The sequence below is a fragment of the Corvus cornix genome, chromosome 27, assembly GCF_000738735.6.
Source record: "Corvus cornix cornix isolate S_Up_H32 chromosome 27, ASM73873v5, whole genome shotgun sequence".
Taxonomy (NCBI): domain Eukaryota; kingdom Metazoa; phylum Chordata; class Aves; order Passeriformes; family Corvidae; genus Corvus; species Corvus cornix.
The window spans coordinates 1,230,562-1,255,063 of NC_046355.1; the positions used below are offsets into that span (position 1 = coordinate 1,230,562).

General features: G+C 59.1%; 3 protein-coding genes across 11 annotated transcripts; 2 read left to right on the forward strand and 1 right to left on the reverse strand.

Annotated features, from left to right (window-relative positions):
- Positions 1 to 295: 295 nt before the first annotated feature.
- On the reverse strand, positions 296 to 12,813 carry EZH1 (enhancer of zeste 1 polycomb repressive complex 2 subunit). 3 transcript variants are annotated; one of them, XM_039565911.1, is made up of 20 exons: positions 12,679 to 12,813; positions 11,483 to 11,603; positions 11,006 to 11,134; positions 10,603 to 10,722; positions 9,968 to 10,088; positions 9,107 to 9,280; positions 8,121 to 8,223; positions 7,685 to 7,848; positions 6,820 to 6,911; positions 6,079 to 6,253; positions 5,465 to 5,661; positions 4,973 to 5,064; positions 4,396 to 4,436; positions 3,827 to 3,952; positions 3,134 to 3,312; positions 2,538 to 2,633; positions 2,081 to 2,162; positions 1,860 to 1,940; positions 1,673 to 1,757; positions 296 to 1,564 (listed from the first exon to the last, which is right to left on the reverse strand). In XM_039565911.1, exons 1-20 carry the CDS (start codon positions 12,795 to 12,797, stop codon positions 1,504 to 1,506), a joined length of 2,358 nt encoding a protein of 785 aa, XP_039421845.1. In that variant the 5' UTR covers positions 12,798 to 12,813; the 3' UTR covers positions 296 to 1,503. The 3 variants fall into 3 exon arrangements, with proteins under 3 accessions (XP_039421845.1, XP_039421846.1, XP_039421847.1); XM_039565912.1 differs by lacking the exon at positions 12,679 to 12,813 and adding an exon at positions 12,169 to 12,238; XM_039565913.1 differs by lacking the exon at positions 12,679 to 12,813 and adding an exon at positions 12,165 to 12,183.
- A 285-nt stretch (positions 12,814 to 13,098) lies between these two features.
- On the forward strand, positions 13,099 to 18,846 carry RAMP2 (receptor activity modifying protein 2). Of its 6 annotated transcripts, XM_039565935.1 has the most exons (8): positions 13,099 to 13,984; positions 14,068 to 14,172; positions 14,495 to 14,638; positions 14,745 to 16,327; positions 16,470 to 16,620; positions 17,683 to 17,793; positions 18,186 to 18,288; positions 18,419 to 18,846. In XM_039565935.1, exons 5-8 carry the CDS (start codon positions 16,560 to 16,562, stop codon positions 18,672 to 18,674), a joined length of 531 nt encoding a protein of 176 aa, XP_039421869.1. In that variant the 5' UTR covers positions 13,099 to 13,984; positions 14,068 to 14,172; positions 14,495 to 14,638; positions 14,745 to 16,327; positions 16,470 to 16,559; the 3' UTR covers positions 18,675 to 18,846. The 6 variants fall into 6 exon arrangements, 1 of the variants encoding a protein (XP_039421869.1); XR_005603708.1 differs by lacking the exons at positions 17,683 to 17,793; positions 18,186 to 18,288; positions 18,419 to 18,846 and having other exon boundaries at positions 14,745 to 15,551; positions 15,694 to 16,327; positions 16,470 to 16,562; XR_005603705.1 differs by lacking the exons at positions 17,683 to 17,793; positions 18,186 to 18,288; positions 18,419 to 18,846 and having other exon boundaries at positions 13,099 to 13,265; positions 13,757 to 13,984; positions 16,470 to 16,562.
- Positions 18,847 to 19,142: 296 nt separating this feature from the next.
- Positions 19,143 to 21,930, forward strand: VPS25 (vacuolar protein sorting 25 homolog). Of its 2 annotated transcripts, XM_039565858.1 has the most exons (6): positions 19,143 to 19,253; positions 19,384 to 19,529; positions 19,624 to 19,677; positions 20,082 to 20,170; positions 20,677 to 20,752; positions 21,283 to 21,930. In XM_039565858.1, exons 1-6 carry the CDS (start codon positions 19,207 to 19,209, stop codon positions 21,393 to 21,395), a joined length of 525 nt encoding a protein of 174 aa, XP_039421792.1. In that variant the 5' UTR covers positions 19,143 to 19,206; the 3' UTR covers positions 21,396 to 21,930. The 2 variants fall into 2 exon arrangements, with proteins under 2 accessions (XP_039421792.1, XP_039421793.1); XM_039565859.1 differs by having other exon boundaries at positions 19,529 to 19,677.
- Positions 21,931 to 24,502: the final 2,572 nt, after the last annotated feature.

Consider the following 24,502-nt stretch of genomic DNA (forward strand, 5'->3'; position numbering starts at 1 on the left):
CCAGACTGACAACAGCAATTCCTGGTCCCGGAGCGAGATGCAGGGTGTAGGAGCCCGGGCTAGAGGCAGCTCAGCTGCTGCTGCATACACACATCACATCCTGCTCTCCCCACCACGCACCTCGGCCTCCTTCCCACCCTGAGCCAGTGTGATTCAGGCAGCCGGCGGCACCGGGTCACTCGTGATTCCCCCTGGACTGTCGAGGACAGCCGGGCTGAGCCCAGCAGGCAGGGGACAGTCAGGGAACAGGCTGCTGCCAGCTGCTCCCCAGGGTAACAGAGGCCAGCAAGCAGGGGAGGGTCTTTGCTACCACTTTATTATGACAAAGGCTACAAGCCATGTTATTTAAAGTGCATTATTATTACCATTATTCACCGTCAACAAACCACAGACACAAGCCTGGCATAGTGCAGATATGGCCAAAGTGGCAGAAGACGCTTAGGCAAGAGCAGGGTTGGCAGGAGCTGGGTGGATGGAGGTGGCAGGGAGCAAGGCTCAGGCAGGTGCTGGGATACAAGCACTGCTCCAGACAGACCTAAACACCTCCAGGCTCCACAGGGCCATCATGGACAATGGGAAGGACAGAGAGCCTGGCCTGCCATGGCAGGGGACTGGGAAAGTGTGGTGAGGGCTGGGCCAGGGAGGCCCTGGCTCCCAGGCAAACCCAGCACCTCTGTGTATTCCTGGACTAAACAGCTGGGAAGGGGCTGGGGCCCTGGAGTCACGTCAGGGCTCATCATGCTCCCCCTGTCATCCTGGGAACCCAGCCCTGGACATTGGGAGCACAGCCCAGCACCCAGCACCAGGCCAGGCAGGCAGCTGGTGGCATATGTGGCTCTCAGGGGACAGCCCCAACCTTCAGGTCACCCGAGATCCCAGCCAGCCTGCCGTGTCCCAGGCCTGGAGCAACACCCCAGCAAAGGTGCTGATGGAGGCAGGACACCTGGGACGCCTGCAGTCCCTCCACCCCAGCGCAAATACAGGGCCCAGCCACCAGCTGAGGATTAGTTTAAAGTGCTTTTTTCTTTCCTTTTTGCATGGGGTGCCAAGGCTAAACCTCACCCTGCCAGAGAATACTTCCTCTTTATTCCCAGGGCCAGGGGGTCACAAAGCCCAAGGAAGGTTTCTGCGGAGCCTCCCCTAGGTCACCACAGGCAGTGACTGTAACATCGTCCTCTACCCAGCTCAGTGGCACCCCTACTCAAAGTATTGTGTTGCATAGTGCTGCTCTCCCATCCCCAGGCATCCCTTGGTGCCACTCCAGCCACACCTGGGCAGTCCCTGTTTCCCAGCCAGCTGGGGCAGAGGAGAAACCACCCTGGGACAGCAGCCATGGCCCAGGGACTGCTTACACTCCTGCCCCGAGTCTCTCTGGTGTCTGGATGGAAAGTAGCACTTGTGACACACACAGCAGCAGGAACAGCAGCAGTCATGTCAGCGTGAAGCAAACATGGCATTGCTTACAAGGTGCAGCAGCAAGGTGTGCCAGGACCACCCTGGAGCTTAGATGATGTCCGTCTCCCTCTCTATGCCGACATACTTCAGGGCATCTGCCTGGCTGTACCTACAGGACAGCAAGTCATGGCTGCAGCAATGACCTCCCACACAGAAGGTGGGGTTGACCCTGCAGCCCAAGGTCCCTGCAGCCCAAGGTCCCTGCTGGCCAAGGTACCTGTAGTCAAAGAAGAGCTCCTCTCCTGCCTGGATGGCTCTCTTGGCGAAGATACCGATCCGGTGGTCTCCGTTCACCATCACAACTGCAACCAGAGATGCAACATCAGAGATTTGCAGCCCCAGCCTGGGCCAGAGCTCTTGCAGCACTGAGCCCCATCCGTCCTGGCTGGGCAGCGGAACCTCACCTTTCGCATAGCAATTGGGGTTCACCGAGTGGTTGGCAAAGCGGATTTTATTTCCTTTGCGAGTAGCGTCAACAACAAAATCTATTACCAAAAAAAAAAAACAAAAACCCAAACAAAACCTGATGTAAGGCCAGGCCCATCACCCAGGCAAGAGGTGGGCTGAGCCTGCCCACCTGGCCAGCAGCTGTGGCCTCTCACCCCTGAACACCTCAGGAAGTTACCATTGTTGAGGTTGAAGAGGAAGCTGGACATGTACTTGTCGTAGACCTTTCCTCGCCTGTCAGCCTCATCCTGTGAAATGAGCTGTAGAGGGAGAACACCTTGAGAGACTCAGCAGCTGAGGGCTGAGCCAGGTGCTCACCTGCCTCCTGGAAACACCCTCCTGCTCTCCCTCCCACCTCATGGGCAGGAGCTTGCCGGGGCTCCCAGGGATGGGGCAGAGGCCAGAGCAGGGCTCTCAGGTAGCAGCACACACACAACACGCTCCTCCACACTGGAGGGCCACTGAGACGTGTCCCCAGACAGCAAAGGGCTCGATCTCCAAATGTGGTCAGAGTGAGCCCACGGGCGCAGCCGAGCCAGGGAAGGCAGCTGACCCCACAGGCAAAGGAAGTTCTCCCAGCACCCGCAGCCCCCGTGTGCCTGGCGTGCAGCCCCAGCACAGGCAGCAGCACTGACCTCCCCACAGTACTCAGAGATGAACTCGTTCTTCTGCACAGCCTCCTTGATGAAAGTTCCCCAGCCAGCCACGTCTGATGGGGCCAGCAACAAATGCTGGAATGAAAATGGAAGGAGATGGGGACAGCTGGCAGGTACAGCACCTCCCAGCACACAGATCATGGGGGCAGAGGGGAGACAGTGTCCACCCAGCATCCCCTTGTTATGGTGACACACAGCTCCCTACAGACTTACACCATTACGTGGAGCTGCACAGGACTTGACACACACTAATCTGGAACTTTCTCTGAATTTCTCTTTTTTTTAATGTGCAATTCCTTGCTCTGACCAGCAGAATCCAAGACTAAATCTTTCTCTGGAGTCACTTTATACATTCCCTTGCTCTCACCATTCCTCACGTAACTCCCATCTCCTGATTTTCACATCCACAATCCCTACTCCAGAGTAAGTGCTGCAGAGGCCCGGGGCAGAGCAGATTCTTTTCCACTTTGGCACTCTGGCAGCTGCAGGGAAGTTATTCCCCCCCCTCCACATAGCAGCAGCAGCTGGGTATCAGCTCTGCCCTGAGCCAGCCCCTGCCACACTGCTGTCAATACCTTTTTGAGGCCTCGCTGGATGCTGCAGTTCTTGCAGGAGACCACCTTGCAGTCCCAGTGCTCTGAAGCGCCACAGGTCAGGCAGAGGTCTGGGTCGCACTCCCGCACAGCCAGGTAGCAGGGGCACTGCTTGGTGTTGCACTGGGTCTTACAGCGGCAGCCTGGGAAGCGGTTCTGACCTGTAGCAACACAGACCATGGGTTTGCACTGTGAGGTTTGGCAGAGAACAGAGGGGCCATGCAGGGTCTCTGCCCCAGATGCTCCTCCCCAGCCAGATCTCGCCCTGGCAGGCCTTGGGCAGGGACAGAACAACGTCTGGCTGTTATCTCCATTGCAGAGCTGGGAATGGAAGCCCAGACAGGAAAAACAAACATGGCAGAGCAGTGACCCAACGCCCACCCGAACTGCTGGAGGCACATCCTGCTCACAGGGGACCAGCAGCAGCACCTGCAGGATACAGACACAGGGACAAGCACTAACAGGAGCGTCTCGGCTGCCAAGAGCTGCAGGGCAGCACGGAACCAATTCCCTTTGGACTTTTGCAGGCTGCTAACAGAACTGCTGCAGACGGACAGAGCAGCGAGTGCAGGAATAAAGCAGGCCTCCAGCAAGCCCCAGCTCTGCACCCTCCCTGTGCTCTGTGCCAGGAGAGCTGGCTGCTTTCCTGCCCGATAGTCCTTGACCTCTCCTTACAGTCAGGGTTGCACTGGCAGAACTTCTCACAGAAATTCTGAGTCATGATGCAAGGGCAGGAGCTGTCACAGGGATGCTCAGGGTGGTCACAGGGCTGATAGTTGTACACCTGGGTCGGTGAATTATCTAGAACAAGAAGAGAGATGCCAAGATCAAAAGCTGCATGTTGCAGGAACCTTTTCAAGGCAGCACATGCAGGGTGCTGGAGCCGAGAAGGTGCAAGCTGCCCATCTGCCTGCACTGCACAGGGAGCCTGGCAGCACCCAGCTCCCACAGGCACACACATGGCTGTGCCCACTGACCACAGCCCAGTCCACTGCAGGGCTGCACACCAGCCCTCAGCCTCCCCTGGCTGCAGCAAACCCCGCTGCACATGCAGCCTCGGCGGGCACTGGCACGGCCACAATGCCCCCAGCACCCCAAGGAGCCTGGTCAGGGGTAGTCACTCCCCTCCATGCTGCTGGACCTGCCAGGCTGGTGAGCAGGACGTGGCCATCCCGCTGCGGCAGTCGGAGCTGGAGAACTCAACCCTCGCAAACCTCCCATGACACAGCCACGGCCAACGCTACCTTTCTTCAGCTGGATCTTCCTGCAGTGTGCAGCCCACAGCCTGGAAAAGGAGCAGAGAGGGTTGAGGGGATGCGTTATCCATCAGGGAGAGCCGGCCAGGGCCGCTCGGCACCAGCGGCCAGCACAGCAGAGATGGGCCTGGCAGATTCATGCATTAATGATCAGCAGCCACCATAGAGTAGAGAGAGATGAGAGTGATGCAGCTGCAGCAGAAGCTCTTTAAGTCAAACACCAGAGCCAGAATAACACTGGACACATTGGGATCAACACACAAAGTGGGTGACAAGTCAGGGAGCTGAGGCTGCTGTTAGGGAAGTGGCACCGGGACCAGCAGCCAGTGCTGCCCTGTCCTCAAGCCGAGCCTGGGGCTGCAGGGCCACGGAGCCCCCAGCCAGAGCAGCAGCCCTGGAGCTGGGCCAGGGCCAGCGCCCAGCAGCAGCAGCAGCAGCAGCCCCATGTGACAGCAGGACATGCGCACAGATGGGAGCCAGATGGGGATTACCAGGAATGCGTTGGCACAAAAAGCAGCGGATCTGGTTGCATTTTAAGAACAAAACAAGCTTGTCCAACACTTGCCTGTGCTTCCTTTTCTTCTTCTGGGATGGATTCATTAACTCGTTTGTTGGCAGTTTTGTTATAAGCGATTCCTTTACTGCAAACTGAAAGACCTAGTGAAGAACACAAGCAAAAGTAAGAAACAAGTTCAGTGCACTCATGTTGTTTTATCAGAAGCATAAGGAGAGTGTGACTAAGCACAGCAAGGCTCCCAGGCCTGGGCCCAGAGAGCAGCATCTCTGGCCCATTTTCCTGTCTACAGGCACCGTTGCTCCTCCTGCCTGAAAAATGAGTGCCTGCACACCTGGTGTGACACTGCATGTGGGAGGGACACAGGCACACACGGCTCACTCTGCCAACAGCAGCACTGCTGCAGAGTAACACCCTGAACTCCAGAAGCGTAGATGTGGCACTTTCCAAAGGGAGGTTTGTGGCAGAGAAATAAAACCAACAGGCACTGGCTCTGGCCTGGGCCCCTCTCTTGCTGCTGCATTGCCTGCTCTGGGCACCCACCTGCTTGCAGGTCTTTGTCCCCAGCAGCCTGGCAATTGAGCAGAAGTTGTTGAAGTAGGTCCCATGGAAGACGCGGAACAGTGACTCCTCGGCTCCTGTCCACTCCACGGGCTCCTGCGGCGTCTCCACCGCAAACAGCTGGGAGGAGGCCGGGCTCAGCTTCTGCTTAGTGGGGGTTTGGCAGCGGGAGTTGGCCTCTGGCAGGAAAGGCAGATATTAAGCCTGGAAGAAGGCACCTGGCCATCATGGTTCTGGGGGCAGTGGTCACCCCCTAGTGCCCTGCAACCCTGCACTGCACTCCCAGCCACACACTCCTGCTTCTGGCCAGGCACAGTGCTCAGGAGCCAAGGGCTCACTCTGGCCTCTGCAGGTCCCAGCAAAGCTCTTGCTTTGCCTGGCAACATTCCTCCTTCCTGGGAGAGGACAGTGAATCCCACAGCAGCAAGGGCAGAGCCGGTGTCCCTCAGGTTTGCTGGGAACACTGACTGCTAACTCCAAATTCTCCAGCTGTGCAGGAAGTAGAGGGGAGCCCGGGAGTGCTCCAGCTGTGAGGAGCTGCCTGCCCTCACTGCCCACACAGAGAGGAGTGGGGTGTCTCAGGACTGGCACCATACCCGAGGAGCTAGAGGCCCACTCGTTGCCTGTGTCCCGGTCGCTGTCGCCCTCCCTGGTCTCAGTGACAGCCGGGGTGTTGGAGCAGGATGCACCCACCACGTGGTGCCGCCGGCGGCGACGGCCCGAGCACTTGGATCGGGGGTTGTGCAGTGCAGCAAACTCCTTGGCTCCTTCCTGCAAGCAGAGCAGAAGACAAGAGAGGTGGCAGATGACCAGTGAATGCAGGAAGGCTTTTCCACAGGCCCTGGGACAAGCCCTGTCCTGCCACCACCAAGAGCAGGTAGAAGAGGCCGGCCACGTGCGGTCCCTTCAGCAAGTGCCAAACCCTGCCAGCTGCCTGTCCTGCAGATTCCCACTTTGTTCCCTTCGGCATCTCTGCCTGGTCAGCAGAGGATCCCTGGCCCTGAACCCCAGCCCACTCCTCTGGATACTCCTGATTTCTCACTCTGCTCCTTTTTAACATGGGCTTAATTTCTCTAACACTGCATTGAGTCTAGAGAAATCATTTGTCACACAATTTCCCATCTGCTAGCTCTGGAATTAGTCTTTGTTGGAGATCTACTATAATATGCATCTGGTAAGGTCTGCATTTGCATTCATGCTCCTTTGAATCCAACAAGGACCAGAACTAATTCTGAAAAAATCATCCAAGTTGTGAAAAGGATCCACAGAGCTCTGCAGAGCAGAGCTGGCCAGGGCACTTCTCTCATGGTTGCTAAAGCAGTGACACAGAAACATACCAGCCAGAGGAAACAGTCTGCGCCGCAAGGATCTGGCTCAATCTTGGTCTCTCTATTCTTTCGTTTGTACACATTAGGAGTAGCATGAAAAGCTGAAAAAGTAACAATTATCTTTACTATTAGCATTCTCCAAGAGTCTCCCCCCACTCTGCAAGGGACAGGAAGCAGGAGCCTGTGTTCCTGAGGGTTCCCCTGGCAGTGGGGCCTGAGGCGACCAGACCCGTGGCGTAGCCCTGCTCCAACCCACAACGGGGACTAGGCAGCTTGGGAAGGAGAGGCCAGAGGAGAAGGATCCGCTTTCACACTGAAACAAAAAGACCACGTGATCTCAATATTATATCTTTTAATAAATAATTCACTGGAAAAAGTCCTGTGACTTCCCAAAGAAGCCCTTAGACCTGGAGAACAGCAGGTCCAGCAGCTAATCAGTATCCAAAAGGCTTTGGCAGGGGCCAACCGCAGGAACATGACTAAGACGAAGCCGTAAGTTCCAGTGAGGCAACAAAACACAGGGGCATGTCCAGACTTTGGCAGTGAAACATTCATGCCTTTCACTGACGAGCTTCTGCAAAGCAAGAGCAAAGTCTGGTGGCGGCAGGACTACTGCACAAGCTGCCGGGAGCTCGGACGCGGCGTGCTGAGCGCGGAGAGGGCACGGCCACGCGTGTCGGTCTGCCATCCGTGGGAGCAAAGAGCGGAGCCGTCTGTACAAAAGGCTTCTGGGCACCTGTCAGCTCCTAAGGCCCCACTGCAAACTCATGAGGCACCACCCTCCAGAGACTCCGGCATGGAACTAAACAAGGTGTGCAGAGGAAAACTGAGGAGAAAGGGCTCTAGGGAAGCGTCCGGCTGAGATGGCACTTACGATGCAGAAAGCAGTCGTATTTGAAGCAGCGGCGGCAGAAGAGGGTGTGGAAGGAGTGCAGGGACTGCTCCCGCTGCACCGACTTGGCGCACGGCCCGTCGATGTTGGGAGTGCACTGCGGCGGCAGCACGTTCGGGTCTGACACCTCCGTGAGCTCCCGGTACCTGGTGACAAACACAAACACCCAGGGATGTGCACGCTTTCCCCACCGCCTGCGACAGCTTTACATGCCTACATCACTATCTGGGCCTATCGGGCTCTGGCCCAGGTACCTCAAGGCCAAACTGCAGTTTGTAACACTCAAAACACACTCTGCCTGTGGAGCCTGCAGGCACCGAGCTTTGTGGCCCAGCCAGCCCACAGTGATGGTCTCAGAAATAAAGATTTTAAATCTTGCTAAGAAAGGTAACAGACAACCAGAGCAGGGATTTTCTACCTTTCTTTCATATCCTCTGGGAAGCCATACTCAGGAAACATGGAAGAAATAGCAGTGAATATCATGTCATTGGGGAACCTCTTCTTGGAACACTTCTTGTTACCTGCAAAAAGAAGACACAATTCCTCACCCAAGCTGATGTGAATGGGTCTTCCCTTCTTGCACAGAGCAATTCCAGAGATGCTCAGGATTGTATTTTATCACTGAAATGTAATCCCATGCACAACAGATAAACCTTGTGTCCTGCAACCAGGCTAAGGCATTTCCAGAAGCAGCGCTAGGCCACTTTCAGCATAGCACAATGTACTGCTGGAAGTACCAACTCTTCTTAAGTGCTATTACTATTTATTTCTGCCAGGACAGAACTTGCAGACAATGCTTTTCTACATCCACAAAAGTCTTGGTGTTTGTGCCACCTGCATCCCTACAGATTAAGGACAAAGACAAAATTACCCATCAGCATTCAGAAGGTCATCCAGGACACATGAAAATCCCACAAACCAGAGCTTCCTCTAAGCAACAAGAGCTCCAGGTGGCACAGGAGAGGGAAGAGGAACACTAATACATGGAAAGCAGGTCTGGAAGGGATTTGAAAAGGTCCATCTTCCTGCCTCCCACAGAAACAGATCCACCCACACCTCCCTGACAGGTGCTTGCCAGACCAGCACTTGAAAACCTCCACCAGCAGAGTTCCCACAACCTCTCAGATAACACCCAGCTTTGCTAATCTTACCAGGAAGTGGGTTTCCAGATGACGCATCTAAATTACTCCTCACCACACTCTAAGCTGGTGATTTCTTCTCCTGTCCACAGCGGACAGTGAGAGCAAACCATTTCCCTTCTGCTACAGAACTTGTCAAGCTGGAACTACTCTTGGTGGCACATTAACAACCCACTGATGGCAGGAGAGCAGTGCCCAGTGCTCAGGCAGGGCAGGATGGAAACATGACCAACATAACCCCCACTTCTCTGGGGGCCAAACCCACCTTCCACTGCAATTCGCTTTCTTTTCCTTGTCACTGGCAGCTCCTCTTTCCCATCCTCCTGTTTCACCTCAGAATCATTGTGTCCTTCCTCTTCCTCATCCGAGTACTGATTCAGAGCATTCACTAGCTCCAGGAACACAGCATCACTGATGAGGACTGACCCTGAGATCATTTCTGAAACACACAGAAGTGGGAGTGCCACCATCTTTCTCATTTCTCACCATGGCAAACCACAAGCCAATGTGCTCTGCTACCAACCAGAGCCCTTCTCTCAGTTTTGTTGGGGTAGGTGGGATTTTAGCACTGGAGTCAGTAGTGTTGTATCATTTTCAGCAATCTGGGGACAGGCCACACCAGTTTTCCCTGTCTTCCTCCTGGGCAATTTTATGATGAGGCAGGCAGCGCTTTTCATTGATTAAACTCTTGGCTAAGGCAACAAGCAGAACAGGGTTGCTGAGCTCCTCCTGCCCTCCAGCACATTTTCAGCATCCCAGAGAATGCCTGTGAATCCCTGTACACAGGAGCACTGGCTCCAGAGCACTCCAGGTGTTAAAACGGAGTGAGGTATCCAAAGGCAGGAATGTGCCCATGCAAAGGAGAACAGCACACACCATCCTGTTTCCCTGCTCTGAGAGCTCTCACAGAAAAGCTGGTTACTGCTGCCACCTTTTGACTTCTGAACTACTTGGATATGTGATTTGCAAGAGACTGAATCACAGAACCATAGGAAGGTTTGGGTTGGAAGGGATCTTAAAAGCTCATCTTGTTCCATCCCTGCCATGGACAGGCCACTAGACCAGGTTGCTCCAAGTCCCATCCAACCTGGCCTTGAGTGGACACAGCTGGTTGCTCCCAGGTTACCTTCCTCTCCGTGAACTTTCCCATCATAGTTATTAATAAGTTCTTCGATGAAAGTTTCATCTTCTTCCTTCACCTCGTCGCCCATGTAAGGGATATTGCACAGAACCGTTTCATCCTCCACCTGAAGAGAGATCAGACACAACTCAGAAAAAGCAGTGTTTGCTGACCCCAGCAGGGCTGTGCCCAAGGCTGCTCTGGTCCCTCAGACCTGCCAACAACATCATACACAGCAAAGGTTCAGATGTCTCATCACTGACACATCAGTGCTATCCCACTGTAACCCATTCACAAAGGAAAGGACCTGCCTAAGAAATAAAACTTTTCATATAAAAGGAAATAAAAATCCTAGGAAAAAACACAAACAAACAAACCCCCCCCCAAAAACTATATTTACTCCTTGAATCCTGTGAAGAAATGGTGACTCTGTCAAGGAGTCACGTGTAAAGGAGACTGTCTGGGTGAGGTAGCGTGGACACAAGGCTGGCTTATGGGATTCTACAAAACAAGCAACTAAAGCAACACTTTCCATCATCCCTCAAGCACATGTTGCCTGAAACAACTGGGATGAAGAACCACTTCCCAACTGTGTAACAGTCAGACACTGACCTCACTGAGACCCCACGCTTCCCACGTACCATGAAATTCTGCTGAAGAGGGGACCAGGAGTACATGATGGGCACCAGTGCCACTGTGTTCAGGGTCCTCATGTACAGTGTCTGACTTGAAAATCCTGGGAAAATGCTCTCAACAGTGCACTGGAATACAAGTACAGAGAAGGTCAGTGAGGAACCACTCTGGGAGGCTGCCACAGCCTGAGGAAAACTGAATCCAGGACAAACACAGAAGCCCCACATCCACTCTGTGGACTCCATCACAGGAAAATGCCTTGGGGGTATTTTTTGTCCATTTCTGCATTCCAGAAATGTGAGGCATGGCCTGACACTGACCTACGGCAACACAGACAAAAACTCATCCCATATCCCCACAGCTCCCTGCAGAGTCCTGGTTCCAGCCCCCACTTGCTGTTGCTCTGCACACCTGTTTCAGGAATGGGTGCCCGCTGACTGGCTTCATCAACTGCACTGGCTGCACTCGAAGCTTCTTCCAGTCTTCATTAAGGATTTGAGTCTTTTCATGAACCTTTGCAAAGTTGGCCACAAAGAGAGCCTGAAAGGAGAGAAAGGAGCTCTCAAAATTTAAGAAAACCCATTGAGAACTCCCACAGCACTGAAAGGGCTCAGCAGGGAGATCCTGTAAAAACCAACTGGGAAGGAGCTCTCCTGCTGCAGTTACACCAGCACTTGTTCAACGGCTTTGTGTGTGCGACAGCTGCTGCCCACACGGCTCAAGACAGAGCACGAGGAGAAGTGGCATCTCTTCCCATTTATCCAGCTTGCAAGTCAAGCACAGCTTATCAATTCACCTTGCTGACACCCTCTGGCACAACTTGGACACTCTGAGCTGAAATGAAGCCTTTCTGGGGACATCTCAGCCCAGTCCTTGCTGTGGCTGTACCTTTGCTCCCATGTTCGCCTGGAACCTCTTGAGCTGCCGCAGACGCATGTACTCGGACTTGACTTTCCTTTTCCAGTACATGATACACTTGGATGTCGGAGGAGCGGTAATTTCCATTTTTCTATAACAATACAGAAAGAATAAACATTAAATAATGGAGAGCTCAACCCCAAAACAAGTGATATTAGAATAACATCCCTGTGGATGGGAAAAACACTCTATGCATCATAGACTTAAACCAAACAAAATAACGGCGTTGCTCTGCAGCGCTGCTGACTGCGGAACACCCACAGCCAAAGCGCACGGACAGGCCCGGGACAGCAGCGAGGGGTGGTGCTGACCAGAACCGGCCGCTCCTGTTCCCCGAGCCCCCGGCGCAGCACCTGAGCCCGGGGGTTGCTGGGGTGCCCGCCCTCTCCCGGTACACGCCGCCGGAGAGCCGCGGGTCCACTCCAGCCGCCCTCCCTGCCGCTCCGGCCGGGCCCGAGCGCTCCCCACGCCCGGCGACAAGAACCGGAGCGAGCCGAGGCCGGCGGCGCCGCCGGGCCGGGGGAGCGGGTCCGAGCCGCCAACTCCCCGCCCGCGGGGCCCGGCCGGTACCACGGGGACCCGCTGCCCCCCGGGGCCCGGCCGGTACCACGGGGACCCGCTGCCCCCCGGGACCCCCCGGCCCCGCCCGCACTCACTGCTCGGCCATCGCGACAGGGGGAGGCCGCGCGCCCCCGCGACACTGCGCGCGGCGCCGGCCCGCCCCGCGCCCCGCCCCGCCTCGCCTCAGGCCCCGCCCCGCCTCAGGCCCGCCCCGCCTCAGGCCCGCCCCGCCTCAGGCCCGCCCCGCCTCAGGCCCGCCCCGCGCCCCGCCCCGCCTCAGGCCCCGCCCCGCCTCAGGCCCGCCCCGCGCCCTGCCCCGCCTCAGGCCCCGCCCCGCCTCAGGCCCGCCCCGCGCCCTGCCCCGCCTCAGGCCCCGCCCCGCGCCCCGCCCCGCCTCAGGCCCCGCCCCGCCTCAGGCCCGCCCCGCGCCCCGCCTCAGGCCCCGCCCCGCCTCAGGCCCGCCCCGCCTCAGGCCCCGCCCCGCCTCAGGCCCCGCCCCGCCTCAGGCTCCGCCCCGCCCCTCACGCCCTCAGGCCCCGCCCCGCCTCAGGCTCGCCCCGCCCCTCACGCCCTCAGCACCCGCCCCGCGCCGCCGCTGCCGGTACCGGTGGAGCCGGCCCGCATGGGCTGCCCCGGCGGAGAGGACCCGTTCTGGCCTGGAGAACGCCCCTGTCGGCTGCGGGGATCGGGTTAAAGGCGGCGGCTCGGTGCCGTGTCCGCCCATTCTCGGTGTGCCTGGTCTTGTCTCTCCGCGGGCCCTCCCGGCCGCTATTGCAGGCCCGGCCTGGTCCCGCGGGAAGCGCTTGGTGGGACAGCGGCGCTCCCGCCCGGTTCCGCCTCCCTCCGGGCCCCGGGACAGCCTTGCCCGGCGTGGCCACGCTCCCCGACGAGTCGCCCCGGTGGTCCCGGGTCCCTCTGGTCCCACCGCTGGGCCTCCCTGTGGCGGCGCCGGGCAGGAAGCGGCTGCTGGCGGCCGCTTTCCTGCCCCGGGGGCCCCGGCGCTGGGGAGCGGACGGAGCTGGCTCCTGCCCCGGCGGGGGCCCCGTCCGTCCCTCGTCCGCGGTGCGGAGCGCCGGCTGCCCCGGGGCACCCTTTCCCCGCGGCTCCGGCGAGTGACTGCGGGCGACGAGCAGGGCCGGCCCGCGCCCGCAGCCGTGCATCCCGCCTGCATGTGGGAGCTCCGCTGAGTCAGGTGGGGGCGGGGGCCCGGCGTTCCCCGACCTTCCCGGGCATTGGCTCGGCAGCGGGCGGACAGCGCTGGGACGGGCCGGGGTACGGGATAGATGCCCAGGGGGCCCCCAGCCCGGGTGCAGCGGTCGCACTGTCGGGAGGATGAGGATGCTCTCCGGGCTATGGCTGCTCTGCTGCCTGCTCCTGTCTCTGCTCCTGTCTCTGCTCCTGTCTCTGCTCCCGCGGGGTGGGGGTAGCCCGACCTGCCGCCGGGACTGCTGCAGTGCGGCAGAGGCAGCTGGGGGTGCTGCACGGAGGCCCCAGGGGGTTGGGCACAGGGTCTGGCAGACAGCGAGTCCCCACAGGGCTCCTGGCCTGTTTCTCTCCTCTGTCCCAGTGCAGCTGTGCTCTCCAGGCCCCTCCTGGCCTTCTTTCAGAGGATCTCTGAGCAGGGTTTGCCACACACTTCTCTGCCCCCAGGAGCTGGTGTTGGCTCAGAAACTTCTCTTCCAGGCTTCAAGGGCCAAGGCAGAGCCAGGAGGCCCCTGCTCCCTTAGCCCTTTCACCTCTACTGTGCTCAGCTCAGCCTGGGAGGAGGAGGAGGAGGAGGAGGAGGGGTCTCTGCTGTGCTGGGACCACTGACTGGGCACTGGGGCTGTTCCTGGCTGTGCAGCCCTGGCATCCTGTGTCTCCTTGCTGCAGGGCACGGGGACACTGAGCATGGGGATCTCAAGGATGAAGGTAATACCCTGGTGCCATATCCCAGTGTGGCTCCAGCCCCGGCTTGTGCAGCAATGCTATAGTGGGGGCTCTACCACTGGCAGGGCAATGTCCGGCACCCCTTGGACCTCACATGGTCCCACAGGTCCTACCACCAGCAGTGGCACAGTCTGTCCTTCCAGGTGACTACTTGTACCTGAATGAGGATGGTGAGTAGAGCTTCCCTCTTGCCATCCTGGCTGTCCTTCCCATCTGCCGCAGACCTCGGTGAGACCCATGCAATCTGTGCTGGGGCTCACAAGAGCCTCAGAGGCTCACTCCTGGCTTGGCTGAGCCCATGGGGCCCCACAGGCAGCCCTGGCAGCCCTAGTGTGGGACCCCCAGGGCTGTGTGTTGAACTGCACAACAAACCGAGTGCCTGCCCCATCCTGGGCAGAGTCCGGGGTGACCCCAAACAGCCCTCCTGAAACCACACCAAGGGAGAGAGCTGGGAGTGGGGCAATATCCCAGGGTCTGTCTGGTGCTCTGCAGGACTTCTGGAGGTGCTGGGGGGGGTCCAGCCCACTGCCAGGACACCTACCAGGGCTGGATCTCCCTCTACTGCTGGGCCCCTTTCCATGCCACCTTCATGGCCATCCCCAAGGGAAGTCACTGCCACTGGGAGCAGATCAGCAGGTGGGTCAGCATCATCCCCAGTGTGCCGCATGCACACTCGGAGCAGGGCTATCACAGGGATGTGTCCCTAGCCCTGCAGGCTGGCCTCATGCTGTCCCCTCCACAGCACCTACAGCGAGCTCTCCAGCTGCACCGAGCTGCTGGCCCAGCTGCTCTCCTGCCCTGGTCTGGGGCCATCCTCTGTACCTTCTTCCTGCGGGTCCATGCTGAATACTTCACCAGCTGCACAGAAGCCAGGCTCCCTGAACTGGGCAGTTGGCCGCCCACTGTGGCTGTGGCCTTGGGGCTTAGCTGCCTCGTTCCCCTTGCAGCTGCCCTGGAACTCAGCAGAGCCTGGAAAGGGAGAAGCTGCCCATCTCCTGCGTTCCTCCATGTCTGTGAGGGACCAGCGACAGCCCACTTCCCTCCCAGTCCTGGCAACTAATGAGTGGGAAGAGAGGACTGAGGGTGAGGGTGACAGGGCAGAGCATGGATGGGGAGTTTGGGATTCCCTGGGGTTGGAGTGGGTCCCATGGCACAAGGAGAGGCTGGGCACAGGGCTCCAGATGCCTGCATTTGCCTGGGAGGAACACTGGGAAAAAAGTCCCAGACAAATGACCCTGCACGGGCCAAGCCCCTTCCTCAACACCCCGGGTGGAGGCTGGCAGGGAGTGCCGGGGATGCCAGGCTGGGTGGGGAGCCCAGGCCCATGGCAGGCAGCCACTGTCCTGTCCCTGCCCATCCCCTCCGGACGCCCCACTCCGTCCCAACCCTGGGGCCGCTCTGAGATCATTGGGTGTCTCCTTGGCAGAGGCTCCTGCCACCCGGCTGGAGGCTCCGCTGGCTCCACCAGAAAGAGGGACCAGGGGCTCCAGCCCTGCAGCCACTGGAGTGCTGGGGATGACTTCCAGATGTGGCCACTCGCCTGCAGAAGGTGGCTGCTGCAGGCCGGGAAGCATCAGACAGCTCTGCCAGGACCTTTGCTGGGGAGCTGAAGCCCAGTGCGGTCCACAGCAGGGAGGGTCCCTCTGAGCTGGCCGTGATTGCACTCCAGTCCCTGCTCTGCGTGTCTGCAGGCAGCTGTTAAAGGGGAGGCTTTGGGCTGCGCTCTGCCCCGGCCAGGCGTGAAAGAACGACCTCACCCAGCCTCAGCCAGGTCCTGTGTGGGAATGCCGCAGACCCGCGGGCTGAAGTCACCCTCAGTGGGGGGGACATGGGCCCCTGGGCAGGAACTGCTCCAGGAACGGGGGCTCTGGCAGAGTCAAGCAGGCGCCAGGCTGGACGGTGCAGGGGGAAGGCACTGGGGCCAAGGACTGGCAGAGTCGGCCAAGTGTCTGCCCTCTCCCCACCTCCTCGGCCTCGTGCCTGGGGGTAGGTTGTGTCATCAACCTTCCCTCCTTGGCCGCGGGTAGGAGCTGGGGCTGCCCCGGCAGTGCTGCCTGTGGGGCAGGTGCCCGGGTGAACCAGAAACTGCGGTTTTGGGGCCGTGGGTCCCCCTGCCGCCCCCATTCCCGGGCGGCAGCGCCCGTCCGGGGACATTATGCTTTCCCGTCCACTCCCCCCGCTGCTGGGCTGCCTGCCCTCCACGCAGGAGACGAGGGATTTCACAACCCAGCCCAGACAGGATTAAAGAGAAATACACAAGTAAACAAATCGCGGCCTCGTAACGCTGGACGTGCCGTGCAGGGAGTGGATCCTCCAGGCCGGTGGGTAAGGCGCGGGCTTCGTGGGTGCCGGGGTGCGGGAGCGATGCCCGCGGGGGCCGGCACCGCACGGGACAGCGCAGGGTCCCGCCGGGAGAGCCGCTTCAGAACAGCACTGAGCAATCTCATTTTTCACACGTCTCCTGTAGTCAAACTGCCCCTGTCAGAGGAAAGGAGTTGCTTCCTGTTATTTCCATTGAAATCCTTGTCCCGGTCGTTAGCCGGCAGGCTTTGGCAGGATGGCACCGCGCGCGCACATGAGCTCCGGCCGTCTCTCCCAAGGGCTCCTGCTGCTCTGGGGTAAGTGCGCAGGGGGCCGCCCCGGGGGCTCCGCACCCCGAACCACCCCGCACACGGCCGCCCTCCCACTCGTGGGGCCTGAGGCCGGGGTCTTGACTCAGCCCGACCCACTGCCCTACCCCAACATGGGACCAGCCCGGCAGCGCTGAGGTTAGCTGGGGCAGCCATTGCGAGCATGGCCGGGGGCAGCGGCAGTTGAGCACCAGGTGCTGTGGGGCAGCTCCCACCACGCTCATCCACGATCCGGCAGGGAGCCCTGCAAAGACCCGGGCTGGGACAGGAGTTGTAGCACCACACATGTCCAGGCAGAGGGGCCGAATGGGGCCGTCAGGGACAGAGATTGGGACAGGGTGGGCTGCCCTTACCACAGCCAGCGTACCAGCCCAGGAGCTCCCCGTGGCCAGTGCCCAGCTGTGCCGGAGCTCTCCATGAGCAGCCCAGGCAGGGCCCACTCGGGCAGTTCAGCGCGGAGCCAGCATCAGTGCCCCATGCTGCAGGCCCTCAGCCAAGGGCAGAAGATGGATCGGGCAGTTTCCTTGAGCCATGGGGCTCCCGTGGGCCAGGCGAGACGTGCCCCACGCCCTTGGCAAGCTGTGCTGGGTGTGGGACTGACGGCAGGCGGAGGGACTCTTCAGCAGTTCTGTGCTGTGGCCAGTGCTTCCTCTTCCTGCCCCAGCCCTGTCCGGCTGCAACACAGCACCACGTTGACTCCCCATGGGTGGGGGTCCCAGTTTGCTCCTGTACTGTGACTATGGCCCAGGGTCCATAGCCCCTAAACAGCCCCTCCAAACCTTTGGACAGCTGCCTGCAGCCTGGCTAGCCCCTCCCCACAGCTCCTGCCATACGGGGGGCTGGATACCCTAGCCCCACCATGTGCCAGGCTCTGGGCAGCTCCCTGTGCCCCACATGCCAGCTCCATTGTCCCCTGAGGGACACCCAAAAGCAGGTATCTCCTGTAGACCCACCCTCTGCCCGGGCAGCTCCTGCGTGTGGAGCCCTGTCAGCACTCCTACACCCCCCAGACCCTATGTCTCCTCTCACCCTGTGTCCCTCCCTCTGCAGTGCTCCTGGGGACTGGCCTTTGTCACACGGACGCCGTGACAACGAGCTTCGGCCAGAATGCTGGGACAAGCCCACCCACAGCCATGTCCAACGGGACAGCCCAGCCCATGGGTGAGTGTTGGGGTTCAGCGAGGGCCAGGCAGCACTGTAGGGAAAATGGTGAACTGGCCTGGGCTGGCCCTGTGCCACAGAATGACCCCTCCTTTCCCCTAGTCATCCCAAAAATAGCTGGCCAGTGCCATGAAGCTCTCCCTGCCACTGCCCACAGTGGGGGCAGCCAGCAGCAGCTTGCCCTCCCTCTGTCCCCCTGGCATTGCTCTGTGCTGCTGCAGGCTCCAGGCAGCACCCCAGGGCTGCTGCAGGGTCCATTCCTCACTGTGCTGATGTCTCTCCTGCTCGCTTGGGCAGGGCTCCAGATGTCAGGTATCACCTGGCAGCAGGGGCAGGCAGGGATGCACTGCGGGCAGAGGCATGCTGCCCATGCTCAGACCCTTTCCTCACAGAGAGGAATTACACCTACATCACACAGAAGTGCTGGGATTACTTCGTCGACCTGATGAGGAATGTGACGACGGCAGAGTTGTGCGAGTGGAAAGTCATCAGCAGGTATGGGGCAGCAGGACCTTCCCCACCAGTAGCAGGGTGCAGGGGCTGGGCAGTCCAGAGGGGTAGTGCTGCTCTGGGATCTGTGCCTCTGATGTCCCATCCCCTGCCAGTGTCCCGGCTCTCTTCCCAGGCCCTACAGCGAGCTGCAGAACTGCCTGGAGTCCTGGGCCGACCACCTGAACTACAGCTACCCCAACGCACTGGCAGAGCAGTACATCTTCCAGAGCCATCATCTCTACTTCCACAACTGCACCCTGGAGCACCCAGTGTACTTCGACCCGCCCGAAGATGTGCTCCTGGCCATGATCATCGCACCCATCTGCCTCATCCCATTCCTCGTCACCCTGGTCATCTGGCGCAGCAAGGACGGCAAGGCACAGGCCTAAAGCTGCCGTCCCGTCCCGCGTCGGGGCACGGACCCCCGGCTGCGGGGCTGCCCGACCACCCGAAGCGCCCGGTGGGCTCTCGGGGCCACCAACCCGCGCTGCTGAGGCGGCCGGTTCCCCCTGCGCCTTCCCCCGCCCCGCGGCCCGGGATTAAACGCTTCTCCCCCCACGCCTGGCGCTGGTTCTTCGGCCGCTCGATCCCTCCATGGTCCCGGCCCGGGTCTCCGGCACAGGCCTGGCGGCAGCTTCTTGCCGTGGGGAACGCGCCCGGCGGGACACCGGGACCAGCACCGGGCACCAGAACCGGAGCCGGCGCCGTCCGGGAGGGGCGGAGGGGGCGGGGCCATGGGGAGGGGCGGGCCTTGAGTGGGGCGGGCGCGGCGCGCGGGGGGCGCGGCCCGAAGGTGGCGGGCGGGGCTTGTGGTGGGGCGGGGCCCGCGGCCGGGCCGGAAGCGGGGCGGGGCGGAAGGCGGCGGCGGCGGCGGTTCCGGCGGCGGCAGTGGCGGCGGCAGTGGCGGCGGTTCCGGCGGCGATGAGCTTCGTGTGGCCCTGGCAGTACAGCTTCCCGCCCTTCTTCACGTGAGCGCGGCCGGGGCCGGGGCCGGGGCTGGGGCTGGGGCTGGGAGGGTCGGGGCGGGGAGCGCGGGAGTCGGGACGCGGGCCGGGGCTGCCGGTGTCTCTCCGCCTCCGTGCTGACCCGACCCCGCAGGCTGCAGCCCAACGGCGAGACGCGGCAGAAGCAGCTCTCGGCGTGGTGCGCGCTGGCGCTCGCCTACAGCCAGCAGCACCGGCTGCCCGCCATGACGGTGCGGGAGGCTCAGGACATTCCGCTCTTCGCCAACCACCGCCTCCAGCGTATCCTTTGGGCCCGCTGCCCGCGGCCCCGTCGCCCGTGCCCCTCTCGCCCCCACCCCCCGCCTCCATCAGCGCCTCCTTAACCCGCGCCCAGGGAAGCTGCCGCTGGAATCCATCCAGGTGGTGTTGGAGGAGCTCCGCAAGAACGGTGGGTGCCTCGTCCATTCGTCCGTCCGTGCTCCCGTCCGCGGCCTGTACCCGACCCGCAGACCGCGGGGCAGGGAGGGCAGCAGCCACGGGGCAGCTCCGGCCCGGGGCTTGCCCGTGCCACGGGTGTGGGCTGTGCCTCCGTCCGGGGCTGCTCGCGGCTCCGCGGGACCCAGCCCTGCCTTTGCAGGCAGATTTGGCTGCGTGGGGAAGAGAGGGCTCGACAGAGAAATCACTTTCTGAAGACACAGCAATATTTTTGAAGTGGGTGCGAACTGCAGGGGAGGGGCTGGTCCGTGGAGTCTCCTCTGGGTGCAGTGTCTGGCTCTTGTACCAAAATCTGCATGTTGGATCCTTACTTGTGACTTGTGCTCTGCTTCAACCCCTGTTCCATGTTGTTTCTAGGGAACCTGGAATGGTTAGATAAGAACAAAACCAGCTTTCTGATCATGTGGAAGAGACCAGAAGAATGGGGAAAGCTCATCTATCAATGGGTGAGAGCATGGGGGCTGCACACCCAGACCAGGCTGTGTCCATGAGGACGGGGGGCCCTGGCTGCCGTTTGGGAAAGACCACTGCTTGCTTCCTCACTACTTTTACCTTTCTCCTTCCATTTCTCTCTGTTGCAGAGAGATGAGGACTTATTAGCAGCTTGTCACTTGCTGTGAGCCGCAGTGTGAGCGGTGGGTGTTGCTGTCCACCCTCGGTGCCATTGGCTGTTCCGTGGGGAGGACAGGGCAGCGTCGCTGCCTGGCCTCTGTATGTCCTGAATCCTCACTGTGAAACACACAGGCAGGAAGAGCAGAGCAGCAGGAGAGGAACCATCTTCATTCCCTCAGGCTGCACTTCCTGATCCCTCTCCCCCAGTGTGTGTCCAGGGGGCTTCTGCTTATCAAGTGTTGTGCACACTCCATGTTACACGCTCTGGGATGTATGAGAGATCGGACAAGGATGGTCAGCCACACGGACGAAATTTGCTAGATTGCCTTCGTGTTTCCAGGTGTCGAGGAATGGCCTGACCAACTCTGTGTTCACACTGTATGAACTGGCCAGCGGAGATGATACAGAGAATGAAGGTAAAGTTCATGTTCTGGAGCAGGTTTTCGGAGCTCATTGGATTGGAGCACGTAAACACTTGATTGTCAGATAACAGTTTTGTAGATTAAATATTTTGAAGTCTCAAATGCAAACTCACCTTTTCCCACCAATGGCATGTGCTGCTCCAAAGGCTTTTATCAATTTGCAGGAACGTCCCCCTCTGTAATTGCATTTTTCACTTCCCCAGTGCCCAGCATTTTACCTGGTGTGGTGGGGGGTGTTTTGTTTTCAAGCCAAGCTCCTGCACTACATTACAGGCTGCTGTGATTCATCCCTGCTGTCTGATGACCTTCAGGCTCTGTTCCCAAAGCAGCGATGTAGAGATGAGCCTGTCAGTGTAGCCATGACTCTGGATTTGCTGTAGTGTTACGGTGCTCTTCAGAGCCCTCAGCATTGCTGACCCCAGTCCCTGGAGCTCACCAGCCTGTTTGTTTCCTGATGTTATTTTTCTATTTTTATTTATTTATTATATTTTTATTTTTCGATGGGGATCTTTGTGCTTCCCTAGAGTTTCACGGCTTGGATGAGGCTATGCTGCTCCGTGCCCTGCAAGCCTTGCAGCAGGAGCACAAGGCTGAAATCATCACACTGGATGACGGCAGAGGTGTCAAGTTCTTCTGACAGGAGCCTCCTCCCCTTCCCCACTGCAGTCTCAGGTTTCGCTGCCAAGAGTCGCTCTCTGGGCCTGGCTTCAAAACTGTGACTGCAAGTAGCTGCATCTCGGGATTTCTTGGGGCAAGATGAGTCTGCGAACCCTTCCAAAGACTTAGGAATATTCCGAGATCCTCTGTCTGTCTGTTCTCCCTGTTGATGTGTTTGAGAGGCTAAAGCTGCTCTAGGCAGTTCTGAGAGGGACCGCCCAGAAGTGAAACTGGGGGCTGCAGCTGGTCCCTGTTCCTGTGATGGCCTCGAAGCAGTCCCAGCTGGCTGGTCAAGCTTGGCCTCAAAGGGCCCCCCTGTATCCCTGCCAGCCACGTGCCTGGGTCCTGCCGTCCTGCTGTGGTGCCAGGGGGTGAGGCAGGAGCAGGGGACTGGCCGTTATTGCTACGCTGTGGAAGCCCTCAGTGGCAGAAGGAAATGCACTTGCTGCCAAGCAGGCTGGGGGAAGCCAGAGAACTAATTTCAGGTGATTAAAATGAGATGTATTTATAGAGCAGCCTGGGTGTTTTCATCTATCTTTATTTTTCCATCAGAAACAAAACAGAGCACTGTACCAGATTTTTGCCCTTCAGTCATATTTCCTTGCTGCCCCAGAGGAATGCCGTGGTTCCAGGGTGCGAAGCAGCAGCACAAGTGCTTTTCTCCACTTGGCAGAGTTGTGGCCTGTGGGGGTCCTCGCTGTCCTTCTCAGGACAACATTTACTTTAATTTTGCATGTGCAGCCTGCTGGAAGCCCCTGGGTGTGTGCAGAGGTGATGGGGTAAGCTCTGTACCACCGTGGCTGGGAGAGGGATGACTCAGCTTTAGGCTCTCAGTGCTGATAACAAAGTTCCCAGCTTGTCAGAAAGTGTGGCCCAGGTACAGTCCCTGACCCTGTCAGTCCTGGGGAAGCAGATGGCTGTGCTGGGGCAGGATCACCTTCCCCTGATTGTTCTGTGCATGTCGCTGGCAGAGGTTGGGGGCAGCGCTGGAGTGACCTCTGGTCAGACCAACGTGGTCAGACCAACGTGGTCATTTTGGGGGTCCAGTGGAGCAGATGGTGCTTGCACCCCACAGGCTGCCACTGTCTGCCCCTGAGCAGTGTGTCTGGCATTCCCTGTCCTTGGGGATAACCTGGCACTGGCTCAGCTGTGCTGGCAGCTGATGTCAGCATTGAGGAATTCTCAGTGTAGGTGAGATGCTGGAGTCTAGGGGCTGTGAAATTTAAAAATTTGTTTTGTAGCAGGAAACCATTGACCTGAACTTGGTGGGATGTGCTGCCCTGGTGTGGGCACGTTGCTCTGGAGCTGTGGCTGGAGCCCAGGCTTGCTCTCCGTGCCAGGCCCAGCAGTGCTGTGGAGGAATTCCTGAGTGCCAGCACTTCTCTGCTGAAGAAAGGCACCAGCAGTGCTTGTGATAAGTCCCTGACACAGTGGGCTGGTGTGGTCTCCTTTCTGACCATCATCCCTACAGCTCTGTCATGGTCCTGCTGTGCACTGACGGTGCTGAGGAAGCCCAGCAGCAAAGGCTGTGCCACAGCATGTGCCATGAGCCCCGCAGTGCCTCTGTCCCCACAATGGGCACAGGCTCTGCCCAGCCCCAAACTCACTGCTCCATCAGGGATCCTCCCTCATGTCTGCAGCCACCAAGATCTCTGTATAGGATTCATATGCTACCAAGTGTCTGCCCTGGGTTTGTTTCAGTGTTCAGGATCTGCCTCCTCTTTCCTCCCCATGCCACCCACATTGCCCCTTCCCTCCATGGTTGCTCTGTCTGCTCTGCTGCTCTTGTACCCCTGCAGAGAGCTGGGGTGCTGTGCCTGAAGGCTCCTGCATTTGATCCCAAGCAATGAGCCTTCAGCAGCCGGGCCCGGAGTGTCTGTTCTTGCTGCCTGTGTGCACGATGCTGACCTCCCAGCACTGTGTTCCAAGCTGGGAGTGCCATATGTAACCTGGCTGTCCTTGAGGGAGTCTGTGTTCTTAATTAAATTTGCTCCCTTCTTAGGAAATGGCTGATGTGACATTAGATAAGCCTAAAACCAGCTTTTCATTCCAAGGCACTCCTGGCAGCAATTCCCGTCTCTTTTTCAGCTTCCTATTTAGTTGCTTACTCAGTGAGGGGGGGAAGGAGGAGGAGGAGGAGGAAGAGTATGTCCCCTCTGCAGAATGGATGTGGTGTAAAATTCCTTTTCCACACCCTCTGGGCTGGTTACCAGAGGCCGCATCCAGCCGTGCCTGTGAGGGCCCTGTGGGACCAGCTTCCCCGGGCTGGGCAGTGCCACTGCAGCGAGGTGTCACTGCTGAGGCTGTGGGATGGGTCCTGGCAGCTGGTGCTGCTGCCCTGGAGGGAGCAGATGTCCCTCTGTGGAGGTGCTGCCCAGCCCAGCCACGCAGCTCTGAGGAGCTGGAGGAGGTGGCTCAGGGTGGTTTCGGGGGGGCTGGCGCAGCCCCGTCCTCCAGCCTGTGGCCCCTCAGAGGCCCTTGCCACGTCTGGCCGTGGTGATTAGGGCTCGCTGGCCAGGGCGAGGCAGAGCTCAGAGGGGCTGGTGCCAAGATAAGGCACTATCAGGCGAGGCACACTCGGATCCCACTGGTCAGGGAGGAAAAATTCCGAGAGATGTTTTATTTAATGCAGCTGCTTAGGAGCAAGAACTGTTTCAGTTTGATAAATTTATATGTTGGGATAAACGTGCAGGTGGGTCCCATCTGTGCCTCTGGGCTGAGGAAATCCTTGCAGTGATCTGCCCAGGGTTACAGCCACAGCTGAGGTTTGGGTGCTGTCTTTGCCTCCCTGAACTCATGTGAGTTGAGAGACACCACGGAGCTCCCATGAGTATGGGGTGGTGAAGCCAGCTGTGGAACAAGACCTGGGGGTCCCTGGACCCCTCCTGGGACAGGCACCCTGTGCTGTGCTGCCCCAGCTGTGCATCCCCCTTTGTCCAGACCCATCCTGGCCCCTCTGTGATCCTGCCCCGAGCTCCGGGATCAGAATGGACAATTCCTGGCAGGGCTTGGCGGAGCCTGGAGCTGAGCAGGGCTTTGATTCATGATCTAATTCTGAGGGAAGTGATTACACAGTCCCCTGTATTC